Here is a 23,711-nt window from a genome sequence, read left to right as displayed (position 1 = left end):
AAGGAACGTAACATGAAATAAGTTGTCCATAGAAGCTACTTGTATGTTTTGACATAAAATTTTCAAACAATAGAAAGACAAATTACTCCAGGAAATCTACTCTAGGTGTAGTACTGACAAGAACAAAGACCTGACTGAAAACATGAAAATTGAAAGCAATTTAAATGGCAAGAATCATTGAACAATTCTTGATAAGCAGAGACAGTGACAGAACAAAAACTATGTATGAAAACAGTTCTTAATCAAGTCAGGCAATTTATATGAAATATCTCACAGAAAATAACTGTAAGAAAAACAGGTTTTCAGGTGAAGTGAGAATTCCTTAAAGAAAGCAACCAGAAGCTATGCTAAGAGAAAACACAGAAAGTGTAGAAAAAGAAGCAACGAGACTCAAACATGAATTCTTCAATTAACTGAAACTCAGAAAAGTAAGTATGGAGGAAGTAAAATGTAATTCAGAACGTGAAGGACAAACAGAAATAATACAAACAAACAAACAAACATAAAATTTATGCAGGGATAAATGTATACATTGCAAAGCAAAAAATAAAGTACAAGTAGGATAAAAAGGTGACACTCTAAAAATACAGATAAAAGGAAATTCTAGGAACTGGTTCATCTATTGCCAGCAGGAAGATAAAAACATGAAATGACATTGCAAAGACAATCAAATAGTCTGACAATTTGTCTGTGCCTGTCTTCTCTGAAAAGGCTAATGCTGATCAGATAATGTATGAAATTAACACAAGAAACACATGCAAAAGTGCTTAAACTAAAGTAGGCAAAGATCACTTCAGTGAGTCCTTGAACTTCAGGCATTTTCAGGAAGCTTGGACCTCAGGAATTCATAGAAGAACTGGATTTAGCAATTTCAGATTCATTAGAAATTACCTCAAAGAATTCAAGGGGGCTACAAGGAGACTGTAAAAAAGCTTATCTTTAAACTCTTCCCAATCCAAAACTCCACAAATTAGAGAAAGGAGAGCTATGAAATTGTAGACTGATTCACATAATTTTTAGAAAAATAGTATTTTTTTCCTAAGAAAATTATAAAACTATTTCATTTGTGGGAACCTAAAGCTAAGAGAATATGGAAAAGGGAAGAAGCTGACAAAAGTCATCAAGTCATGTTATACACAAAGTCATAGCATCATAGAATGGTTAGGATTGGAAAGGACCTTCAAAAGTCATCTAGTCCAAGCCCCCTGCAAGAAGCAGGGACACCTCCAACCAGAGCAGGTTGTTCAGAGCCGTGTCCAACCTGGCCTTGATCGGGGATCCACCACCTCTCTGGGCAACCTGTTCCAGTGTTCTACAACCCTCATTGTAAAAAATTTTTTCCTAATATCTAATCTATATCTACTTCCCTCTATTTTGAAACTGTTACCTCTCATCCTTTCACAACAGGCCCTACTGAACAGTCTCTCACCACCTTTCCTGTATCCTCCTGTTCCTGAAAATATGAAGAAAGTTTGACTGTCCAGAAATGTGCATGTCATTGAAAGAGATTCATTATCAATCTGGAAAGTTTTAATAGGTGATATTCCTTTATAGGGTACAGTTAAATTTTTCTACTTATTCTTGAACAGAAAATATGCTAATTGGATGTGTAGTCACTCTACAATGGGGCAGGATCAGAATTCAAAAAGGTAAGTTTCAGAAAATAGAAGAGGAAATTCAAAAGGAATTAATGAATACTTTCACACTTCAGATGAATAATAAATCACTGAAATTCAAGAGAAAAAGAGCGGATTACGTAGTTACTCTATAAAATTAAATTCTAGATATTATACAGGATTATGTACTAGACCCAACAATATCACACCATAAACTGAGGGGGGAAAAAAAAACAAACAAAAACAAACAAAAAACAGGCCTACTTGGATCTCCTTTGAGCAGGAGTTGGGACTGGAAGACCTACAGTTCTCATTTCCCATCAAAATTATTCTATCATTTTATATTTTTGACACGATTAATGTTTCAGTTGCTGTATGCCATTCAGTTTTGAATACGGCACTTCAGGAGAAACATGAACCAAGGGCTAAAAAAATAGGATGAGGAATGACTGAAAGAATATAAATTGTTTCACTTAAGGAAGAACAGACTGAGAGGGAAGTGACAGAATTCTTCAACACATACAAAGTTGTTGCAAAAAGGAACCAGAAAAGTTCTTTTCTGTATAGGGTACAGGAATTAATGGCCTTAAATTCTGACAAAAGAAATAAAGGTTAGAAATTAGGACACACTTTATAATGGTAAATATATTTAGGTGCCACAGTAAGTTATCTAAGAATTTGAACTATTTTGCCAGAAGGAAAAGCTAAGCTCACATCTTGCTAATTAAAAAAGGAATGTTGTTCATTTCAGCTGTAAGGTTCAGCTGTGTGTTTTTGGAATTTTCCAAAATGTCTGGACCTTCTTTATCAACAGTAATGAATTCATATATATTATCCCATATTAAATTGGGATTACATACTCAATAAAATTGTTTAGCTACACTTCAAATCCTAAAATTTATTTCTGAACGTGTAAAAAGCCCTGTTTAAGATGTAAAAAAACTCAGATTTCTGTTTCCCAAATATTAGATTCTATATATGCCTTTGTAAGCATTATGAAATTCCTATGTACCTTGGAATGCTCATGTACACAGATCCTAGACATTTGCTGTTTGAGTTGTTCGGATACTTAGAGAGTCACACATCCCTCAGTCTCTCTGGAATCACAGAATCATAGAATGGTTAGAGTTGGAATGGACCTTCAAAGGTCATCTAGTCCAACCCCCCTGCAAGAAGCAGGGACATCTCCGACTAGATCAGGTTGCTCAGAGCCTCTTCCAACCTGGCCTTGAACATTTCCAGGGATGGGGCTTCCACAACCTCTCTGAGCAACCTGTTCCAGTGTTCTACAACTCACATTGTAATTTTTTTTTTTCCTAATATCCAATCTAAATCTACCTCCCTCTATTTTTTTTAAAAAAAGAGGGAATCTTAAGAAGATTCTTGACAAAAGTTTTTTTTCTGTCTCCTAGGGGGCAGTATAATTGCCAGTTCACACTTTTATTCTCCTTTACTTAGTAGGAACAGCAAGATATTCTTCACTCAGCCATCTAGCTCATCTATACATTCTTGCATATTTTCCTTTAAGATTACAGTAATCCTCAATCACTTTATCTGTTCTCCTAATACTTTTTTACACTTTGTTTAAAAAAAAATCTTGCAACACCTTCTGGAATTCATAGCTCCAGCTCCACGCTCTTTTATTATTCTTTACTCCGACCAACTTGGATAAGGGCTACAATAGTCTCTATGCTACTATTTAATAATTATAAATTTTTTTAATGTAAAAAAGCTTTTGCTGAGAAGACTGATCTGTGTGTTATTAATAATCTCTTAACACTTCCACAATCCTTACATTAAGCCATTACTTAATGGCTCTTGCTTCTTTTCTTTATAGTCTTCAGCTGTTCGAAACATTTACTTTTTCTCTTTAGGCTCTTATTTGCCATGTAAAGCATTTCCTTACTTAGCTTCTATGAGATTTATTTTCAATTTATCAGGAGGTGGTTTTTGGCAGCTTCATCTGTGATAGCTCTTGTTAATCCCAAAGTTTTCTCTACTTCTCTTTTCCCTCTGTTAATATACAATACATATTCTAAATACTGAACATGGAATTTATGTATTCTGCACAAGTCCATGCAAAGGATCTCCTACATGCTTTATTTGTTCAAGTTTTAAATTTATAGTATAGACTATAAATCAGTAAAACTGGTTGCCAAGTACACCCTCCGGAAAGTGTCTATGCATTAAAGATATGATTACCATTGCTTTGCGGTGGATTATCACTTTCACCAAAGTCTTTCACAAGGATAATTATAATCAATTAGGTAGACAGAGTATCTAATCTGAGTGATTTATAAAGATCAGCAACTGACCTTCCCCTTAGCACCTTTATTATTCCTTGGAACAACATGAGTAGCCTGAATCAAAAGCCATTGAATAAGCACCGTCTATACACAGCTACTTCAAGAAAAAGATTATTGAATAAATACTCATGTAGAGATAATGTTTCCAGAAAACACGCCTACTCTGAATTAACTGAGACTATAGTAAAGGGATTCTACCACATTTTTGTATCAAGTATGCTTGTCCTGAAATAACAGCAACCAAAGCAAGAGTTATTGCACTTCAAAATCAACACTTTCCTTCATCCAAATTAATCTTGTTTCCAGTTTAGCTTATGCTTGATGTGTAAAATTTGCTAACTTTGGTAACAAGGACAAAACATTATGAGAAGAAAATTGATCAGGTCTAGACAGGATGCAAGATACAAATTTTTTTTTATTAAGAACTAATTTTAATTGTCAGGATAAAATAATTAGAATCATGATGATAAACCTAGCAAGAAAATACGAATTCTTAGAATAGTTAAATTTGCTGTTTCCACCGTTAAGAAAAGATCAAGCTAGCTAAAATACTTGTATTTCTTGTTCATATGTCATATATTAATTAAACTATTCTTAGTCAATGTTGTAAAGGATAAATTAGAGGACAAGACATCATTTATATATGTTTGTACCCAAGTAACAGAAAGCAAAATCAGACTTTCATAATCCTGAAAGACATCAATCTGATTGAAACATATAGCAGACTGACACTGTCAATACTAAAATTACCTAAAATTAACAAATGAAAAAATAAATATCAAAATATAAATATCTAACTTAAAGGTAGTGAAAGCACTTTTCATAGCAGATTCCACAGACAAATAAATAAATAATTACAGAATTAAAAGTTAATGTTAATTTAAATAAAATTGTCATAATGTCATTACTTATTTCACATATCAGTGACAGAAAGCCAAAACTTACTTGAGGTGAACATTTGCAAAATAATGGAGCATTTGATAACAAATATAGAAACAGATCAAAGAAAGTTCTCATAATACATAGAAATTAATACTATATCTTTCTTATCTATTTAAGGAATGTTTGACTGTAAAATCTAAGCTTCTTGAATTGGTGCTACATAAAATTTTGCAGTGAAATTTACACACTTTTAAATTTATTAAAACCTGGCTGGCCAAAGTTTAATCCTAATGAAGTAATCCCTTCTGAAGAGCAAAGTGTTAAAATCTTCCTAGGTATCCACTTAGTACATATATGTGATTCTTTTTAGAGCATCTTTTTTTTTTTTCCCCATTAAACATTGACCCATTTTTTTTACATTGATCTGTAACGAAAAAAAAAAAAAAGTGTTTTTTTTTCTTATAACACAAATATGGGTGAGTAGTAAGTAACAAGGAGGAGATATCATGCAGACAAATAATTTGGTAAGACAGACACAAGAAAATAGTGTATGTTTTAACATTGTAAAGGAAAGCTTTGAGAAACATTAGTGAAAATCACAGCTTTAAGAAATAAACTTACCTTTAGAACCCCTATTAGGAATAGTTATTTACTTAATTTCATCAACCGGTCAGCTTGCTACAAAATTTTAAGATCCAAGTAGTCATTTAATGTCTCACAGGACTAAAATATCTTCAATGAAGATTGACATAGAAGAGCCCTCCCCCAAGCTAGATAAGTACTCAAAGTAAGAATGCAGATAAACTAGTAAATGCAAATAAGGATTTTTCTGAGAAAATTTACTGCAAAGTACACTAACTAAAACTACTGCAAATAAAGGTGTGGTGACAAGGAAAAGTAAAGTAACAGGTAGATTAAAAAATATATCTGTAAATAGAAGGCAGATCCTTGAAAAATATTTTTTGAGTAGAATTAAAAAAAAAATCACAAAAGTTCATTCAAGAACAATATGACTCTGAAGTGACAGATAACTGCTGTTTTCATATGAACTTTCTGTTTATGTGTACTCTTGATGAATAAAGACATTGTGCCTTACTGACAAGGTGATGTCCTCCTAGCTGCATGGTGAACTTTAATAACAATGATTCTTTTCAGCGATAGTGAAGTCAAAATAACCAGAAGATGACAGTCATTTGTCATCAGAGAGGGTAGCACTCTTCCAGATGAAAAAAAAAAAAAAAACAAACAAAAAAAACCAAAGGATTACATCAAGGAGTAGAGAGATTACGTAAAGTCTTTATCTGATATAAATAGTTTTTTGAAGTCCAAAACTCAAATAAGATAAAAATTGGACAGATTTCAAAAAGAAACAGAAGGAGTCAAGTTTCAATAGTATTGTATTAAAGGTCAGATTAAATTATCAAAATTTTTTTTTCTGACTTTATGTGCTAAACCTCCATGAATGTAAACAATTTGTTTTCTCATAATAACTCTCTAAGTTACATTATTTCTGTTATACACAGCAAGTATACTATCTCCAAAGACTTTTTTTCATTAGGAATGTCAATAGAACAGGGTTTTTTTAATACACATTTTTGTGTGTTCTACTTGCAAAATTCATTTTTAATGTGTAAGTTGCGTCACAAACTTAAAGCTTCCCTACGCAATAAAAGATGATTGTCTTATGTTTCTACATGTTGAATTAATATTGTAGCTTTTCAGACTTACTTTACTGTTTAAAATGTACAACTAACACTGGAATGAAAACCCACTTATTCTATACAAATGTGCGCATGGAAAAAAATCTACTGATAGAATTTTTTATATTCGGTTGTCTTGATCTATATGTTTTCATTGCAGACTGCAACAAGAAATACTTACTTGAATTATTCCTTTGAGCTGTATTCTATTTCAACTACAAAGAAATTACTAGAAATGACAACAATAAATTCTACATTTCAAATTATTCTCATTTTAATTTGTATGGATAGTTATTAAACATATGGATTGTTCATTAATACTTTCAACATGGACATAAGCATTTTTTAAAGAATCTAGAAATTTTATATTACTATCAGTATTGAAAAAAGAAAAACCAAAAAAGTGGAAGCTCTGGTGATGAAAAGAGGAAAACCATATTCAAAATTTGCCACTGTCGGAACAGAGAATTTTAATCATTAGCTTCCACTCACCAGGGATACTGGAGTTAAAATGCTGCCATATCTAATTAACATTTATGTCAGATGTGAGGAATATACAGTAGGCTTTCACAGTTGGCAGTCAAAATTCAAGTGGGAGAGGTAAAAGAATCCACTAGTTACAATCAATCAAATATGACATCAGATGTTTCACTAGTCATTTGAGCCAGGATATTCTAACAGAAGAAACTAAGGTCAGACATAAGAAAACACCCTTCCTCCACTACACTATCTATAACAGAAATTAATTATGAATATCCTTATTTGACATCTTTTAAGATATTTCCTGAAAGATTCCCTAGTATGACTTTTGGGGTCATGAAATGTGTAGTTACAACTATGCTTTGACAAATCATGACCTAAAGAAGCCAAGTTGTAGTCATTCTTTACTGCAGTTTCACTCCTCATATTTTCAAGCTCCTAAAAAAAAAAACCAACCAAACAAACAGTTTTCTTTATTCCTCCACAATTCACTCTTCACTTTGGCCAGACTTTAAATTAATTTAGCCGCATCCCAAGAGTGTATACTATTTCCATTCCAGTGAAGCAAAACATTTTGCTTATTTCAAGCAAAATCACTTGACTCAATAAACCACAGAATGTGAGATCATTATACTGTTGCAAGATTGCAGACTGTACTAATGTATTTTTCAGTTGAACTGAATCATCCTGTCTTCAAGATACATAAAGAACACCAAAGACATTAGGTCTCACTATAATGGAAAGTAAAACATTATTTTCTTATGACGTATCTTAACTTTTCAAAAGACTCTGGGGGGGAAAAAAGAAAATGCAAACCCAAGACATCCAAAAAATACAGCAAGCATTTTCCTAGACTGATGGCCCTTGGTGTTCATAAGTGCAAATTCTGAAGTGCAGTTATAAACTGATCCTTGCCACTATGTAAAAGTATATATTTATTACTAACATTTTAGTAGAAGATAATTGAAGCACTAGATAACTATTTGAGAGAAGTGGTTTGGGATGATGCCGTAAGCTTGTAACCCAAAGAAAGTACTTCTCAGTTACTATTCAGAGATACAAATACATCGTCATCCTACCTTCTACTTGCATCCAGCCAGGAGAAAAATAGCTTTATTGACCTTTTTCTACTAAGTCAAACTTTTACCTGTGCTGCTACCACTGCACTCACTCATATAGTATGACTCCCTGTAAACCTCATTATTTTTTTCTGACAAGCATTGTTTGCTTTTGTGTATGAAACACAAAAAAGCAGTGTGGCCACGCATATCTCAAAGATGCTAAAAACTTGGTCTTTGCTCAATTTTATATCTTTCTTTTGAAAACAAGCTGTATAGATCTTAATGATTACAATATAAAGGAAGAAAAAGATCATTCAGGATTTCTGAAGACAGAATTCAAAAATAAAGGAAAGACTGATATCTTTAGAAGAAAAATGAGTGTTAAAGTAAACTATAGAGAAAAATGATCGCGACTATAGCTGGCAGTATAATATAGACTATTGCAGAGAACTGTTAAAGTGAAAAAAAGGCATAGAAAAGTCACATGAGCTGCTTAAATGACAGAATTGCCTTTTTTTAAAGCAGTATTTTCCAGACTGAAAAAGGAGAGAAAAGGAAGGTGATGAAGAAGAAAATATGTTTATAACAACTGCAGTATTTTTTATTGTTCCTTTGCATTACTACAAAATGAATATTCAGTAATATTCTTTTTGTCCAACTGAAATATACTTTTTAACCACAAAAAGACAGAGCTACAGAAGTAAGCTAGTACATGTGCTTTCTGCACCAGAACAATTTTTGGTTTGTTTCATTATTCTGAGTACCACTCTTATAATGTCTTCATAGCTGAGAAGAGTTATTGCAATTACCAAAACTTTCACTGAACAATAACTGAAGTATAAAAAAGACAGTTACAAGTGAGCAACTTGTAACAACAAAATAAAGTCCTCATATTTCTTTTATCTCTTATTTTATTTAGACATGTGAAAAGAGGACAGATGCTTATAAAACACCACTAAATAAAAGTTAACCCTTAAGAGAAAGGGTATCCTTGATTACAGAAAGCAGCTGCTATCATAAATCTCAGGAATCTACTTTTCCAAGTTTTACCAGTCCAAAATCAGTGCTCATTGACAGCTCTGCTATTTACATTTGTGGAGCTTACCTTTTCTTGAGATCAGTATTTCAAACAAGTGTAAGGATCACTATACAAATTCAATATGATAGATACAGTATAGACAAATTGACAGATAGATGTCAAAACACAAATAAACTTGAAACATCCTAAGTACCCTAAGTTATTGAGTGTTTCTTACACTCTTGTAAGTATTTCTTACAGTCTTGCAGGGACCAATCCTTGTACCAGTATTGTTATCATTGATTTGGAATCAAGTACACAATGATTGCTAACGAAGTGTGTAGAGGATACAAAGGCTGGTTGAGTATGGACTAATGAAGGGAACAGGTCACTAATAGAGACAGGACTATATTCTGGAAAGTAGTAATTCTAGGATGCAAATAGGAAAAATGTGAAATATAGTTCTATAAGAGAGGAATGCTTCAAGAAGAATCCTAGGCAGGATTTCTGGCTACATGTAACAGGAGTATAGAGGGGTCAGACGGAATAACTAAGAAATATTACTTGATAATGCACTAGTTCTTACATATACAAAGTTTGAAAACTTGTGAAGGGCAGCGGGAAGAAAAAAGACAGACTAATACTTTAAAAACCATGTTTTTACTTTAAAAGAGTATGAGACGTCCATTTACATTTTATAAAAAAAAAGAAACTCAAGAGATTATATGTTTAGAAACTGTAATTAATGCTACAAGAGAAAGTTGTGGTAAAACTGTGCTGTTCTTAGCATAACAAGAATTTATGTCTGAAAGTGAGGCAGCCAGGTTCCAATTATATATTAGGTATATATTTTTCAATTAGCAGAATAAATGAAATAAGATTTCAGAAGATTTTCTGTAATCTGTAGAATCTTCAAATAAAAATAGACCTTATAAGTAAACAAGAAGTTACTCACTGGATCAAATTATATGGATTACGTTACATAAAATTTAGAAACACACTAGCATTTGTATCTATGTACCTATGAAAATTAATTCTAGCTTGAAATGATAGCACAAAGGGTAATGGTAGGATGAGGGGTAATGGTTTTAAAACAGAGGGAGGTAGATTCAGACTGGATATAAGGAAAAATTTTTTTTACAATGAGAGTGGTGGAACACTGGAACAGGTTGCCCAGAGAGGTGGTAGATGACCCATCCCTGGAAACTTTCAAGGCCAGGCTGGATGAGGCTCTGAGCAACCTGATCTGGTTGGAGATGTCCCTGCTCCTTGCAGAGGGGTTAGACTAGATGACCTGTAAAAGGTCCCTTCCAACCCTAAATATTCTATGATTCTATGTCAAAATATATTTTGGTAGGTAAAAGCTTCTTATTAATAAAATTGTTAGGAAGTGAATTATTTTTTTATATATCTGCAAATTCATTATAATCATGGCAGCAGAGAAACACAGCAGACACTTCTGCAAAGTTTTTCATTTGTATTGAAATTAAAATTAGTATTTCAAAATTATGGTGTGGAAATTAGTGAACATTTATTTTTACAACACTAAATATATGTAATAATAAGTGAAAAATACCTCATTCACCACCATGGATTTGTCAACAATGGCAATGAAAAAGTTACTTCCGATCTAGTTCAAATGATAGCTCAATAAAATTTTTGTATGATTAAAAACTTCAACTTAATAATCAGGTAATAATGATGATGAAAATAAATGTTAAGTGCTTTGTACATTCCTTAGAGATAATATCATGGTGTTAAATTAGCAAATGAAAGCAATAAATTTGTTCTGGTTAAAACTGTCAATCTAATAACCAAACCACTTTTTTTAAAAAACACCTTTTGTCCTCTCATACTGAACTGAACTGAACAGCTGTGTGAAGGAACCAAACATTTTAATAAATAATAAGGAAAATTAAATTACTAATCAACTGGCATAACTCTAAAATTATGATCATTTACTTACAATTCAGATGAAAATAAATATCCATGACTAGCTTAACAACTGGAGCTCATTCATTACACAGTAATCTCTAAGTAACTGTAATGTATACTACAGATTGTTCATTACTGTTGTAATTAATATAGCATATTCTATTAGCTTTTCTGTATAACTGTATTTCTGGAAATGCAAATATAATTGCTTACCAAGATGGTGGTAACAATTAAAGAGCGATTGGACAGGGAATCTGTGATGTTTGCTGGTTTTCCTTTCTGATTCTCTGTCATGTTAAGGCCACTCAATGGATCCCAAGTTCCAACCTATAAAACAGTAAAATACTGTGTAGATTGTTCATTAATTACATTTCAGCATCTAGAAGAGAACAGTACAAGGAAAAACAGATTGCTACAGGGGAAAAAAAAAATAAACTTGCTAATATTTATTACTAAACTCTGTTCCATTATTCTCTGTCATGACATTTAAAGTCTGCTTGTTTAAAATATGATTCACAACACCTCAAAGTGTGTTTTGTGATATTAAGTGGAAAAATGACACACAGAATGTCTAAAGCTACTCTGAATACTTTTATTCGGTTTGATTGCAAATATAAATACATATGTATGTATAGATATATATATATAAACACACACTTTCTTTAAAAAAAAAGAAAAATCTTTCAAACTAATTCCTAAGAAACCGTTCAGAGACTTCTAAGTCATTTGTTGCAGCATGGCTGCCAAGTACGTTCAGGATGCAAGTCAGTAAGGGTTAAATAAAGACAGTTTCATTTCTGAAACTGAGAATACAGCAGAGCATGAATCAGCAGAAGCTGTAACAGACAAAAGACAAATTTACTCTCCTTTTCTACTACTTTCTGTTGTACAGAAATGAATGTTTTATCTTTCTTCCTTGCATAACACTCAGTTACAAGAAGTTGCTTCTTTAAATGGCTGTGATTCTTGAATTTTGTCCATTCAGTACCTTATAAACTGACAAAAGAACCATGAAGGGAAGAAAGGGGAACATGTATGTGTCAGAAATACAATTGGAAAATAACATCTAACACATCATTTCAAACTACCGAAACCAAAGCTTACTACCAAAAAACTTTTCTTCATTTACTCTTTTAATACTATTTCATTTGGTGACTTGAAAGGGTTTTAGGAAACCCAAAATGTTCAGTCTTGCAGTTTGGCCACAGTTGAGAAACTGTAAAAGGACTGAGAACTTTTAGTTGCAGTATTCTGTTAATTATGGCAATCCTAGCATTTCCTTCACTTCAAAGAAAGACCAAACTAGAACAGAATAACAAGGAGTGAAAAAGACTGGAACTCAAGCCTGTCTCTGCTGTTTCTTCACACAATTGAAGCTAGACTAACCTCTTCTATGAGATTCCACATAAGTAGAACAAAAATTTCTAAGGGAACATCATCACCTTATTTGATCAATTTCAAATCCTAAATTCATTAAATCATATGTTTTATTCAAGTTCAAGTTCATAATTCAAATTTATTTTGGCAAAAGTTAACATATTGCTAATGAAAAGACTTACTCCTCTACTTTTTAACATAGCCACAGCCATAAGCAAATGAATAATTATCAACTGTTAGAATTTGAGGTTTATCTAACTACATCCATCTAGACTTGTAAGAATTAGCAACAGCATTACTTTAAAAATAAAATTCTGCCTTAATAAATTATTCACATTTTTTCTAAATGAGTTTAGTTGTGCTTTTATTGTCTTTTTTTGTGAATGAAAAAATCTAAGAAATTGAACAAAAGCTGGATGTTCCAAATAAGACATTCTTTGCATTATCTTTATTAATGAGCTCTAGCTCAACAACTTACACCACAGATTCCAGTATACTACTGATACGTATAGTTCTCAAATCACACAGACATCTTCTCAAAGCTGCCTCTTCTAGAGAAAACTGTGCATAAACAGTGCAGCAAATTAATTGCTTTCTTTTTTCTTAAGCACAGTGTTTTAATTTTAAAGTAGCCTTTTGAGTAGAGTAGAATTGTTAATGTGTTTCCACAAGAAAAAATTAAGTGTTAAAAAAATGTAGAAAAAGTAAAACAAGGTACTGCTACATATAACTGCAATTCGAACAACTTACAATTCAATTCTACTGCATTACATTTATTTCCAATAAACTTTCAAGTTTTCCTAATGAGTGGAACAAATTAATATTCTAATAAACACCTTAGAGAGAATGTTCACAGAGTAAATACAACCACAGGGAGGCTGCCAAGTCCTCAATCCCCTATTCTTCCATGCAAGTCCCCATGCATTTAACTATTAGGTAACTATTAGGTTCCTGCTGTCCTGGAGAAAGTTTGGACAGAAGTTTCCATTCTTTTATTGTTGTTTTGACAAACCATAATTCTCTGGTTTTTAGTTGGGGTTTGCTGGTTGGTGGGGGTTTTGGGGGCTTGTTTGTTTGCTTGTTTGTTTTGGGGTTGGTTTTTTTTTTTAATATAAAAAACAGTTTACGGAAATGATTCCTCAACGAATTTGCAGTTCTAATTAAGTTGCATCATCTGATCTACGACAATAGAGGCAACGCAATATATCTCCATTATAAAATTGTATGGAACAAATCCTAAACCTGTAGTCCAAAGAAAAATGCATGTTTGTGATACCATCAGACATCTTACTGATAAGAAATTAACAGCACATTCATCTTTTTGTTTTCACTGGAGATTATGACCACTGAGACAGCCATTAGTGAAAGGTAGGTAAAGAGGAAAAAATAGGAAATATGTGCTTAGAGTCATATTTTCTCAGAATTCTGTATTTATTAGTAAAGTCAACCAAAACTGTAGATATTACTCACAGCGAAGTGCCACAAGCATTCTATCAGGAAGGATCACTGCCCTGCTGCAGTGGTATCAACTGTCTAACTATGCCAAAATCAGAGCCATATTCAACGCCTAAAGAATTCACAAATGTGTCTACAGTTTACCATCTTTTCTTTATTATATTTTGCAGAGTAGTTAGTAATAGCTGTGATTAAATCAAGAAAATAATTATTTATACTCCAGCGTGAGTAACACCATTTCTTCATTTCTTCCTATTTATGTATTTCCTATTTGATAATTGCTTCGTTTATTTTGCTTTCTTCAGAAATATTAATATGCTTGCCTTCTTTGTCAAATATTGTGTTAATACCAACATTTCTGGCTTCCATAGATCTATTATCTCACTTTCTTTTTTTATCTAACTCTTACAAAATTCCCTGTTTATACCACTCGCTGTTTTTTCCCAAGTCATTAGTAAAGATACTAAATAAAACAAGATCTTACATTAATATGCTGGACAATTAATTACAGTTCATTTTGTATCATTTATATTCATCCAGTGTGTAGGTTCCTGAGCAAGATTTCAAGCCAGTTGTTAACATCAACATTCAAGAGATGCGATTCTTGTTAAGTGAAATATTTTTATATAAAAAAATGGTATTAAATTCATGTATTTGTTATCTCCCTGAAGTATAAAATAATTTTCCTCATGATGTAGCTTTAGTGTAAATGCTGATTGATTGTAATTTAAATGATAATTTGCTTATTTTTCTAGATTGCCACAGTTTGGGATTTTTGCTATGCTTAACCATTAATAGTTTCAGTGTGTCCAGACTGACTGTCAGCAAATTTTTTTTGTACATTACATTAGCAGCACTCCAACCACCTATTAATTTTGTCATTTCCATCTCACAAGAAGCTATCATTTTTGTCAGGCATAAATTTCTGTTTGGAAATGCATACTTCTTATTGATTGATGCTTGATTATCACTTCTCATTCAAGAGTTTCAGGAACAGGTATCTTATGTATCTTACGTAAAATCTAAGATCACACATGGCATCTTTTTTAAATCAATAAGCAATTTTTCTGTTCTCACTGACTTCAGCAGTCATTCTACTTAAAATATATGATTTAGGACATTTCCCATTATACTAACCAGGCAATTTATCTAGGACATTTTTTTTAAAAATGTCAAAAAATAGATCTTCTAGAAATACTTCACAATAACTCTTCCCTCTCCCCTCCATAAATATTTTTCTCCTCAAGATATGTCATTTTGTTACAAAAGCATTACAGATTACAGCTGAAATTGTTGGATTGAACTGTTGTCCTTCACATAAGAAATTGTTCCACTGTATTTGGAAAGCGCATAGATGAAATAAAAGCTATTTGCAGTATGAAAAGACGACACATATAATTTGGCGCATAATTCCCATCTCCCCATCTTCTCTCATCCCACAGAATGAATGTATAAATAAATAAATAAAGAAAAACTGTTCAGGAATTCTAACTACATAGACAGAGAGGCTTGACAAGATGGTGGTTTGGGAAGAACACTGAGAACATACAAAGATAAGGAAAGGGTCCAGAAGAAAGAATAAAATAGAGAGGGGATGGAAAGAGCAAAGAGATTAAGAGGGACAAGTGAACAGGGATTTGACGGAAAGGGAAATGGAAAGGGAGGGGGGAAGGAAGAGAGGGAGGAGAGGGAGAGGGATGGAAGAGTGAAGGGAGAGAAGGGGAGAGTAACAGGAAGCAGGAGGGAAATAGCGTGATACACTGTTGTAGTTCAGCCCTGATCGGAACCAGACTACACAGTCTCTCTCCCACTCCCCCCATCCTCCGAGAGAATAGGGGGAGATGATATAAAGAAAAATGGCTCGAGGTTTGAGATAAGGACGGGGAGAAATCCTTAAAGTTACCATTACGGGCAAAACAGACTCGACTTGGGGAAAAATACTCATTTATTTCTAAAACTAGCGGAGAATGAGACAGGGAACAAGATAACCTCCCTCCCACCCCTCCCTCTTCCCAAGCTTAACATTATCTCTACTACCTTCCCCCACCCCACCGAGCGGCACAGGGGGGAAGAGGGAATGGGAGTCGCGGTCAGTTCATCACGCGTTGTTTTACGCCACTACTTCGTTGTCGGGGGAAGAACTCCTCACATTCCTCCTCTGCTCCTTCATGGGGTCCCTCCCGTGGGCCACAGTCCTTCATGAAACTGCTCTGGCGTAGGTCATCCCTTCCATGGGGTGCAGTCCCTCCAGAACAGCTGCCCCAGTGGGCCCTCCATGGGCCACAGCCTCCTTCAGGCATCCACCTGCTCCAGCATGGGGTCCTCCACGGGCTGCAGGTGGATCTCTGCCCATCCATGGACCTCCATGGGCTCCAGGGGGACAACCTGCTCCACCATGGTCATCACCACAGGCTGCAGGGGAATCTTGGCCAGGAGCCGCCTTATTCCTCCCCCTCCTTCTGAACTGACCTTGGCGTCTGCAGCTGTTCCTCACAACAGGCTGGCAGACGTCTCTCAGGATCCTTTCTACATCTTATTCACTTCTCATCTCCTCTCCACTTCTTGCAGCCAGGCTGGGCCGAGTCGGGCCCAGTCGGCTGCCCAGCGGGAGGCCAGAAGTTGAGGCCTGCAAGGCCCACAAGGCTCGCACCTCCCCATCTCTGCCCCTGCTCAGCTGCTTCACATCTTCTTTCAGTTTTTTTTTTCCTGTTTTCCCCTTCTTAAATACGTTATCGCAGAGGCGTTATCGCGGGACGTTCTGCTACCAATCACCTCGGCCTTCACCAGCAGCGGATCCGCCCTAGGCCCGGCCAAGTCCACTGAACAAAGGGGAGCGACTTCTAGCAGTTTCCTACAGAAGCTACCACCTTAGCCCCCCCTCACTAAACAAAACCAGAACATACAAAGAGATGGAGTGCACATGTGAAGGGAGGGAGGAAGGGGATAGAGAGAAGGGAGATGGATTCATCATATTTTTAACTGAAAACAATCTTGTGGGAAAAAATATCCTTTGAGACAGTTCTTTTAAATAAAAGGATTGTCTAAAACATACTCTCTCTACTAGGAAGTGTCTTGCTCTGGAGTTTAATGATTCACCGTGGATTCAGGAAGAATAGGGGTTGTATTATTTCAGAATAATCAAGTTTTCTTCAAGAAAAACATTTATTTGTCAGCATTGATTTCTCTTTCTCAGTAAATTACCCTATAAGTTCCAAATATTTACTAAGCAATTCAATCTAATGTGTATATACCTTGACTTTCCTTTTGCTAATCTCACATCACTACATCCTACAGAAACTGCTCTGCTTTTGCTTATATGTATCTTTGAATCTGTGAAGCACTCGTCACCATTCTTTGCTAGCACTTCTCTAACTCTTAAAGTTTTCTAATACATGATAACTAATTCTTACTATTTTTTCCAAAGATTGTCAGCACATTTCGGTGAAAAACTAGTATTATTACATCCCTTTATCACATGGCCAAAATGAACCATGAAGGCAGTAAAAGTATCTTCCTTTTCTGTTAACTTCTGCCAGTTATTTTTAAATATCCATATCCTTTACAACTATTGCTGTTCTTGTTTCTTACATATCTTTAGTTATTACTGTTTCCAAAGTTCTTTTTTTCTCTTATGTGTTTAGAGTACTGTATTTGCTGTTGAATTTTATTTTCTTCCCATATTTCTGATCTCTGTAGACCTTATTTCTGTATTTTTAATGCAGTATATATCTCCTAATATACTGTCAACTGAGAACTAAATTAACATGCATTTGTGTTTCTACTTCCATAACAATACTAATGGTGAAATGAAAACAGACATAATGCAGATACAGATGGAAGATACCATTCCCTTAGCCCCCTGCATGTCTATTATGCAATATTTTACACCAATGTTCTCTCAGAAAATTTCCAGTCCAATTTAGTAACAAAGACAACTTTTTTTTAATAGGATTCTGAAGTAATATTACATATGTCACTAAGAGATAAATATATTGCACTGTCTGTATTTCCTTAATTATTTTGTATTTTTACTTAAAAATAAATTAGGTACACTGGAAAGATTTTGTTCTCCAGAAAACTGATGTTGCTTGATGGTCCTCAAATGCCACCCAATGTTCTTCAAACTATCCTAGATTACAGATATTGCCTTTCCTCATTTTCAACAGTTTTCTCTTCAGGCACTACTGATTTATTTAGCTATTCCCATGTCATCAATTCTTCCACTTCTGTTTCCAGTAAGGAAGACAGGTTGCATTACACCTATTCTACTCATACACAAAGCTAATTTATTTTCAAACATAATCACTACTATATAGGGTTTTTTCCCCCTCTTAGATTTCCAAAGCTCCATTCATGGAATACTTCATAGGAAGACTCTTTACAGTCAGTGCATTGCTGACTGTTTTAAAATATACTTTAGTTCTTTAATTACAGGTTTGCCACTGGACATTTTCAAAAATGTTGTTACTTATGTGTTTCAAAGCAAGCTGATGGCTTCTGAAATTTTTTTCAGTCTTCCTAGTAAAAGAACATTAATAACACAAAATCTAGTATTCAGGGTGCGGGGATATTTTGGATAAATATGTTGTTTATGCTAGCTTCTCCAGTCAATGATTTACAGAAGAAAGAAAATGCAACTTTGTAGCATGGTGCTTTCCCTTAATTTATCTCTTTATTTAGGGACACAATATTATCTTGTGGCAATAGCTGATAAAACTTTAGCTGAAGATGAAAGAAAACCTAGTGTTTACAGAACACTGAATATCACAGCTAAACACAAAATACAAGGGAGGTACAAACTGTAAAACCTTTGTCTACCGATCACAACAATGTGAGACACTGCAGCTTTCTGCATTGGATCTCCCTGGCAGGGTGGTTGGAGAAGAGAGGGAACATAATCTGATTTCAGATCATCATGGTGTCATGTAGGCAGGCCAAATATCTGTGCGTGATTCCCAAGGCCTTTAGTTCAAGTAAATATAATATCAGTCTACACAGAAAGGGCATTTCTCAAACCTTTGGTCTTTCACTCCATCTCTAGACAAGAAAAATTAATGTCACAAGAGAGACAAACTGGTCAGGCTACCTAGGCTTAATTTTTTAGTACTGCTTACAGATAGAAAATTTATATTCCAAGAAGAGAATCAAAGTTCCCTGTTAAAACCCAGAAATTGCCAAAATGAAGCTATTTTATTTCATTCCGTTTGAGGTAATTCTTCCTGAATTAGTAAAATATAAAGGAAATAAAAAAAAACACATACCAACAGATTCACACAGGAGGACAGGCAACGGGATTGGAATCACAACTAAAACTAAACTCAGTATAGACTGAAGACAAAAATATATTAATGCATGACTCCAGGTCCAGCTGTTCACTCTTCCCCAGATCTCTTGAATCTAAGAATGTAACTAGAAGCACATAATTAAGAGGCCACTAACTGTCAAACATCAAAATAACAGCTTTTACTAGAAGACTGTGAAACCAGATATCAAGTTGAGAACAGGTATGCTGTTTTCTGTAACACATGCAATATTATTGAAAATGCTACTGTTTTTACAGGGTGAGGTTTTGTTTCATTTCCCATTACTTTAGATGTAAATGTCTTACACACCTTTTCAAGACCTTCTTCCTTGAGGCTTATAACATCTAAATCAAAATCTGTCCTTAAGCCATTGGTTTTGTTGAAAGTTATCCTGCCTGTGAGGCCTTCCCAGTGGGCCTATGGAGAAAAAAAAAAAAAAATGTTTATAAATAAATATCCTTTTTTCCCAAAAGGAACAAATTTTACTTCTGACAAAACAGGAACATTAATTATTAATTCTACCTTATTAATTTACCTTGTGGCTGATTTTTTTTTTTAATTTTGTATTCACTTCTTGCTAATTAAATCAACCCTTCAGTTTTCATAGACAACTTTTTCAACAACTTTCCACGTTAGGCATTAGGCTTTTCTTACTGAATGAGATAAAAGGCTGTTTTGTTTTCATTCCTCCATCATTCATGCATGCATCTCCCCTTCTGCTTCCTCGCCCCTCCCTCAAGCCTCAATCTCTTTCATCAATGCTGGTTTTCTTTTCTCTGTAAGGAAATTTCATTCAAAGAAAGGCTTACTTTTGCAAGATGCTGAGTCCCCTGAAACCACACTGAGACAGCAAACATTGAGGTCACTGAGGCAGTCTTCCAGAGCTGATTCCTTACTTTTAATAAAGTTCAATATTCTAATTTTTTTAATAACTTAAAGTCTGCCTAGTTTTAAAACTGTACTAAAGTAGAGGAGGGAAAGTGAAACACAAAATTATCATCCTAAAAGGAACCAGTATTAAAACCAAGATTATATTCCACTGTAAATAGTTCTCTTTATCATAGTACTTTGCATATCCAGAATGAGAAATACTGTATTAGGAGTTACTTACAGTACAAGAGTCTTGACTACTCTACAGTGTTCACCTTTAGCACCTTAAATCTCCTAGCTTTACTTTAAATCACTATCTATTAATATCTAAATAGCATACTGGTAGACCAAGGCCACATGTATTAATACACCATAGCAAAAAAAAAAAAATTAAAACCAGGGAGTAAGCTTCATTCTTGGCCCCTTTGAAATAATGTCAATATTTAGGTGCTTAATTTTTCATAGTCAGTCTATGGTTAGGAGTTCCATGGGGTGGGTTTTTATGTGGCAAATGTTCCAACATGCCTTACCAATTATCTACAAAAAAAAAAAAGTTTTATTTAGAAAGCAAGTATTTAACTCTTTTATGTTTCTTTGTTCCAACTAACACCTCAGGAAAATCTGATTTCAAATAAAAAAAAAATGCTGTCTATCCCGCTAAACTCTTTATATATAACTAGCTGAGAGATTCCAATCTACTGAAAAAAAGGCAGAATTCAGATAGAGTGGGAACAAAAGAAAATAAGAGTTGGGAGAAAGGAAAGTAATGAAGCAGGATACTTTATTAGTGACTTACCTCCTTAATGAGACTCATAAAGCGGGTCCCAAAGCGCCATGGTTTGTGGCGATTACACTGTAGTGAACTGACAGTCATCTGTGGGAACTGCTGGACAGCCACTGACACCACATGAACTGCATCATACATTAGTGCTGCATCCGTCTGAAATTAGAATGAAATTAGAATGAAATCAGAACCATGAACACAAAACAGAAATATGTAATAGCCCAGCAGTGATAGAAGGAAACAAAAAAATCAGCACTGCTTATTATATGAATGGAAGAAAATCGTCTGATTTCTTGTATAGCACTGTAAAATTCAGCCTTATTGCCAAGTCCTACATAAGATATGCCAGGACCTTCAATCTCAGCTTTTTTTTTTTTCTTTTTAATGCTGAAATAAGGGCCGAAATACCAAATTTTCAGGATCACAGAACACTGATATCTCTGATGACTCATGTTCTTAAAAAAACAGTGCATTAAGGGGCTAAATAAATCACTCTACGCATCTTTGATTCAAGTCAGTTATTTACATGAGTGAGGCAAAAGAAAAAAAAGAGGAAAGAATAGCAAAGTAGCAAAACTTTACCTATGAAGGTAAGTGCACAGGAAAAAATGTTTTCCTGTTTTGAAATTATAGACTAGATACAGTCCCAAAGGGACTCAGTTGATTTACTAATAACTTTTTATGGGTGTCAGTTCAAATCCCTAGGACAGATGTAACCAGTATATTCTATAAATCACAAGCAAATTAGAATTGCACTAAAATGTGCATTCATTTTAATGGTTTTCATGTTCCACCCTAAATAAACAGGCTATTTAGACCTGGTTATGTGCTACCTAATGTTGTACTGACAAAGGACAGAGACAGCCTCTCAGTACACCCTTTCATGCGGTACAAGAAGCTGACATCTCTCTCCTGTTCCATTTGACAAACAGAAACAAGCCTTGGAACCAAAAGCAAGAGAGGACCTAAGATTCAGCTGCTGGAAATGAATGTTATGCCATCTGCTCAGCATACCTTAGAGAAAAAGGACCTATTTCCCCTTCTCATTCACATAATTAGTGAGCTGTGAAATTAGTTCTTTAATGGATAGGAGACCTGGAGATTATTGCACTTGTCACAATACAATATAATGCAATACAAACTGAGCTTATATAGTGCCTTTCATGCAAATGCATCCCAGGGCTCTTTACAATAAAACTAAACATAAAAATGTAAAAATGCTCTACCATTATAGCTCATAAGCTACTGTTAAAGCGGAAAATATAAGTTTACATTTAAATGGCTCTCCCAAGGAGAGATTTCAAAATTCAAACAGAAATAAATCCTAATTTTAAAATAGCCAGTATAATAGGTTTCAATGATCTCAGACGCCAAGTAGTTTATGCAGAGGCTCCAATTCAGTCAGAAAATATTTTTACTGCCAAATTGTTCATTATCTTCAAGGCATTAAAGTGCTTTTAAGGCAAGCTGATATTTGACAAAGAGGCAGCGAAACACCTAAAATTTGGAATGACATGCTGAGCAAGCATTGTACAAAGCTTAATATTCTAGAAGCAGTACTTGGCAGTAGCTGGAGTCTAGAAAACCATTTTTTAAATACACTATACAGTAAGTACAACACATTAATCTGGCTCAGAAATGCAAACTTTTTTTTTTTTAAATCAGCTTTACCTCTAAAATTGTAGTCCTTGCATGAATTAAGGAAAATTGAAATTGCTGTGAGACTTCTGCAAAAGCAGCCCATTAAGAAGCAACCAGAAGTTCAAAACCACCATTAACTGATTAATTAGATATAAATTTGGACACAGAACTGATCAGACTCATCAGCAGGAATCAAATGGACATAACGCTAGATGTAGAGCAAAACATCTTTTTGCCAAATTCTATAAGCCCCTGAGCTGGAAATCTGTAGGATGACAAGACAGTCAACTCCAGTGGAAGCATTAAAAAAGCCACTGCAGTTTTAGAAGTAATTCAAATTCTGATAACATGCTTCATATTTGACTGATTAATATTGCTTCACTGGAAGTAAATCTAAATCAGAATGTACTTCTTTTAAATGCACACAACATAAACTAATCAGTTGCTAGAAGTCGAATGCCATATCTGATTTGTAGATGGTACAACATAAATCCCTTATTTACATAGGATAAGATTCTATACTCCACCTTGTATAGGAAGATTAAAGTTAAATGTAGGCTTAAATTTTGGTACTGAATAAAGACAGCTAGAAGCATATACCCAAAAATTAATATCCCTTTAACACTGAAAGAAAGAAGGAAAAAGGAGGGAAAAAAAAAGAAAGCTTTTATGTGTGTAAACAAATGAATAAAACTTAAACATTTGTCTCAGAATTAAATTCAGACGTAACTCTTCTATAATGCAGCTTGAAACTTTCTAGACAGTGTAACAAGATTGGATTTTCCATAATAAAAGTTTTAAACATTTTATTCAGAAAAGATGTAAAAATAAATGTAAAATATATTTCTTCATTAAAAAAGGCAAATGAGAAAGTAAACACAATAGTGTAGTATTCTATATATACATAACTCAGTTGACAAGCCCTGTCCTATCACAAGGTGAAGATCTGAATCTGCATTTAGTGGTCACTACTGTCATTACTATCAAGTTACAAATGTATCATAAATTAAATATATCTATCTATTTATCCAAAGACAAATATTTTGCTAAAATTCTTTTTGTGAACACTTCTTTAACAAACAAAACGTTCCATGCAAAACAAAACTAAAATTAAAAAATTAATCTTGAAATATAGTATTCTGATTCTCTACTCAGTTCTGTGTTAAATAGAAATGACTCACCAAAAAAAATTCAAGGAGGATGTTGCACAGTTCACCTAAAATATTGCATTGCATAAGCCAAGCTTTTTCCATTGATTGAGAGCAGCCCTCAGGAGAGGGACT

At 34.0% G+C, this 23,711-nt stretch overlaps 1 protein-coding gene across 1 annotated transcript in view; it reads right to left on the bottom strand.

The window, feature by feature from the left end:
* Positions 1-23,711, bottom strand: part of GRIK2 (glutamate ionotropic receptor kainate type subunit 2) — a 386,634-nt gene that overhangs the window by 167,454 nt on the left and 195,469 nt on the right. Inside the window, exons 7-9 of the mRNA XM_086745932.1 lie at positions 20,800-20,943; positions 19,443-19,550; positions 11,212-11,325 (exon numbers count right to left, since the gene is read on the bottom strand). Coding sequence (XP_086602058.1) covers positions 11,212-11,325; positions 19,443-19,550; positions 20,800-20,943 — 366 coding nt within the window. The remainder of the gene's footprint in view (positions 1-11,211; positions 11,326-19,442; positions 19,551-20,799; positions 20,944-23,711) is intronic.

Source organism: Chlamydotis macqueenii, chromosome 3 (genome assembly GCF_036417535.1).
Source record: "Chlamydotis macqueenii isolate bChlMac1 chromosome 3, bChlMac1.mat, whole genome shotgun sequence".
Taxonomy (NCBI): domain Eukaryota; kingdom Metazoa; phylum Chordata; class Aves; order Otidiformes; family Otididae; genus Chlamydotis; species Chlamydotis macqueenii.
Note: the sequence above shows the minus strand (reverse complement) of the source record. Positions and strands in the feature narration are given on the sequence as shown.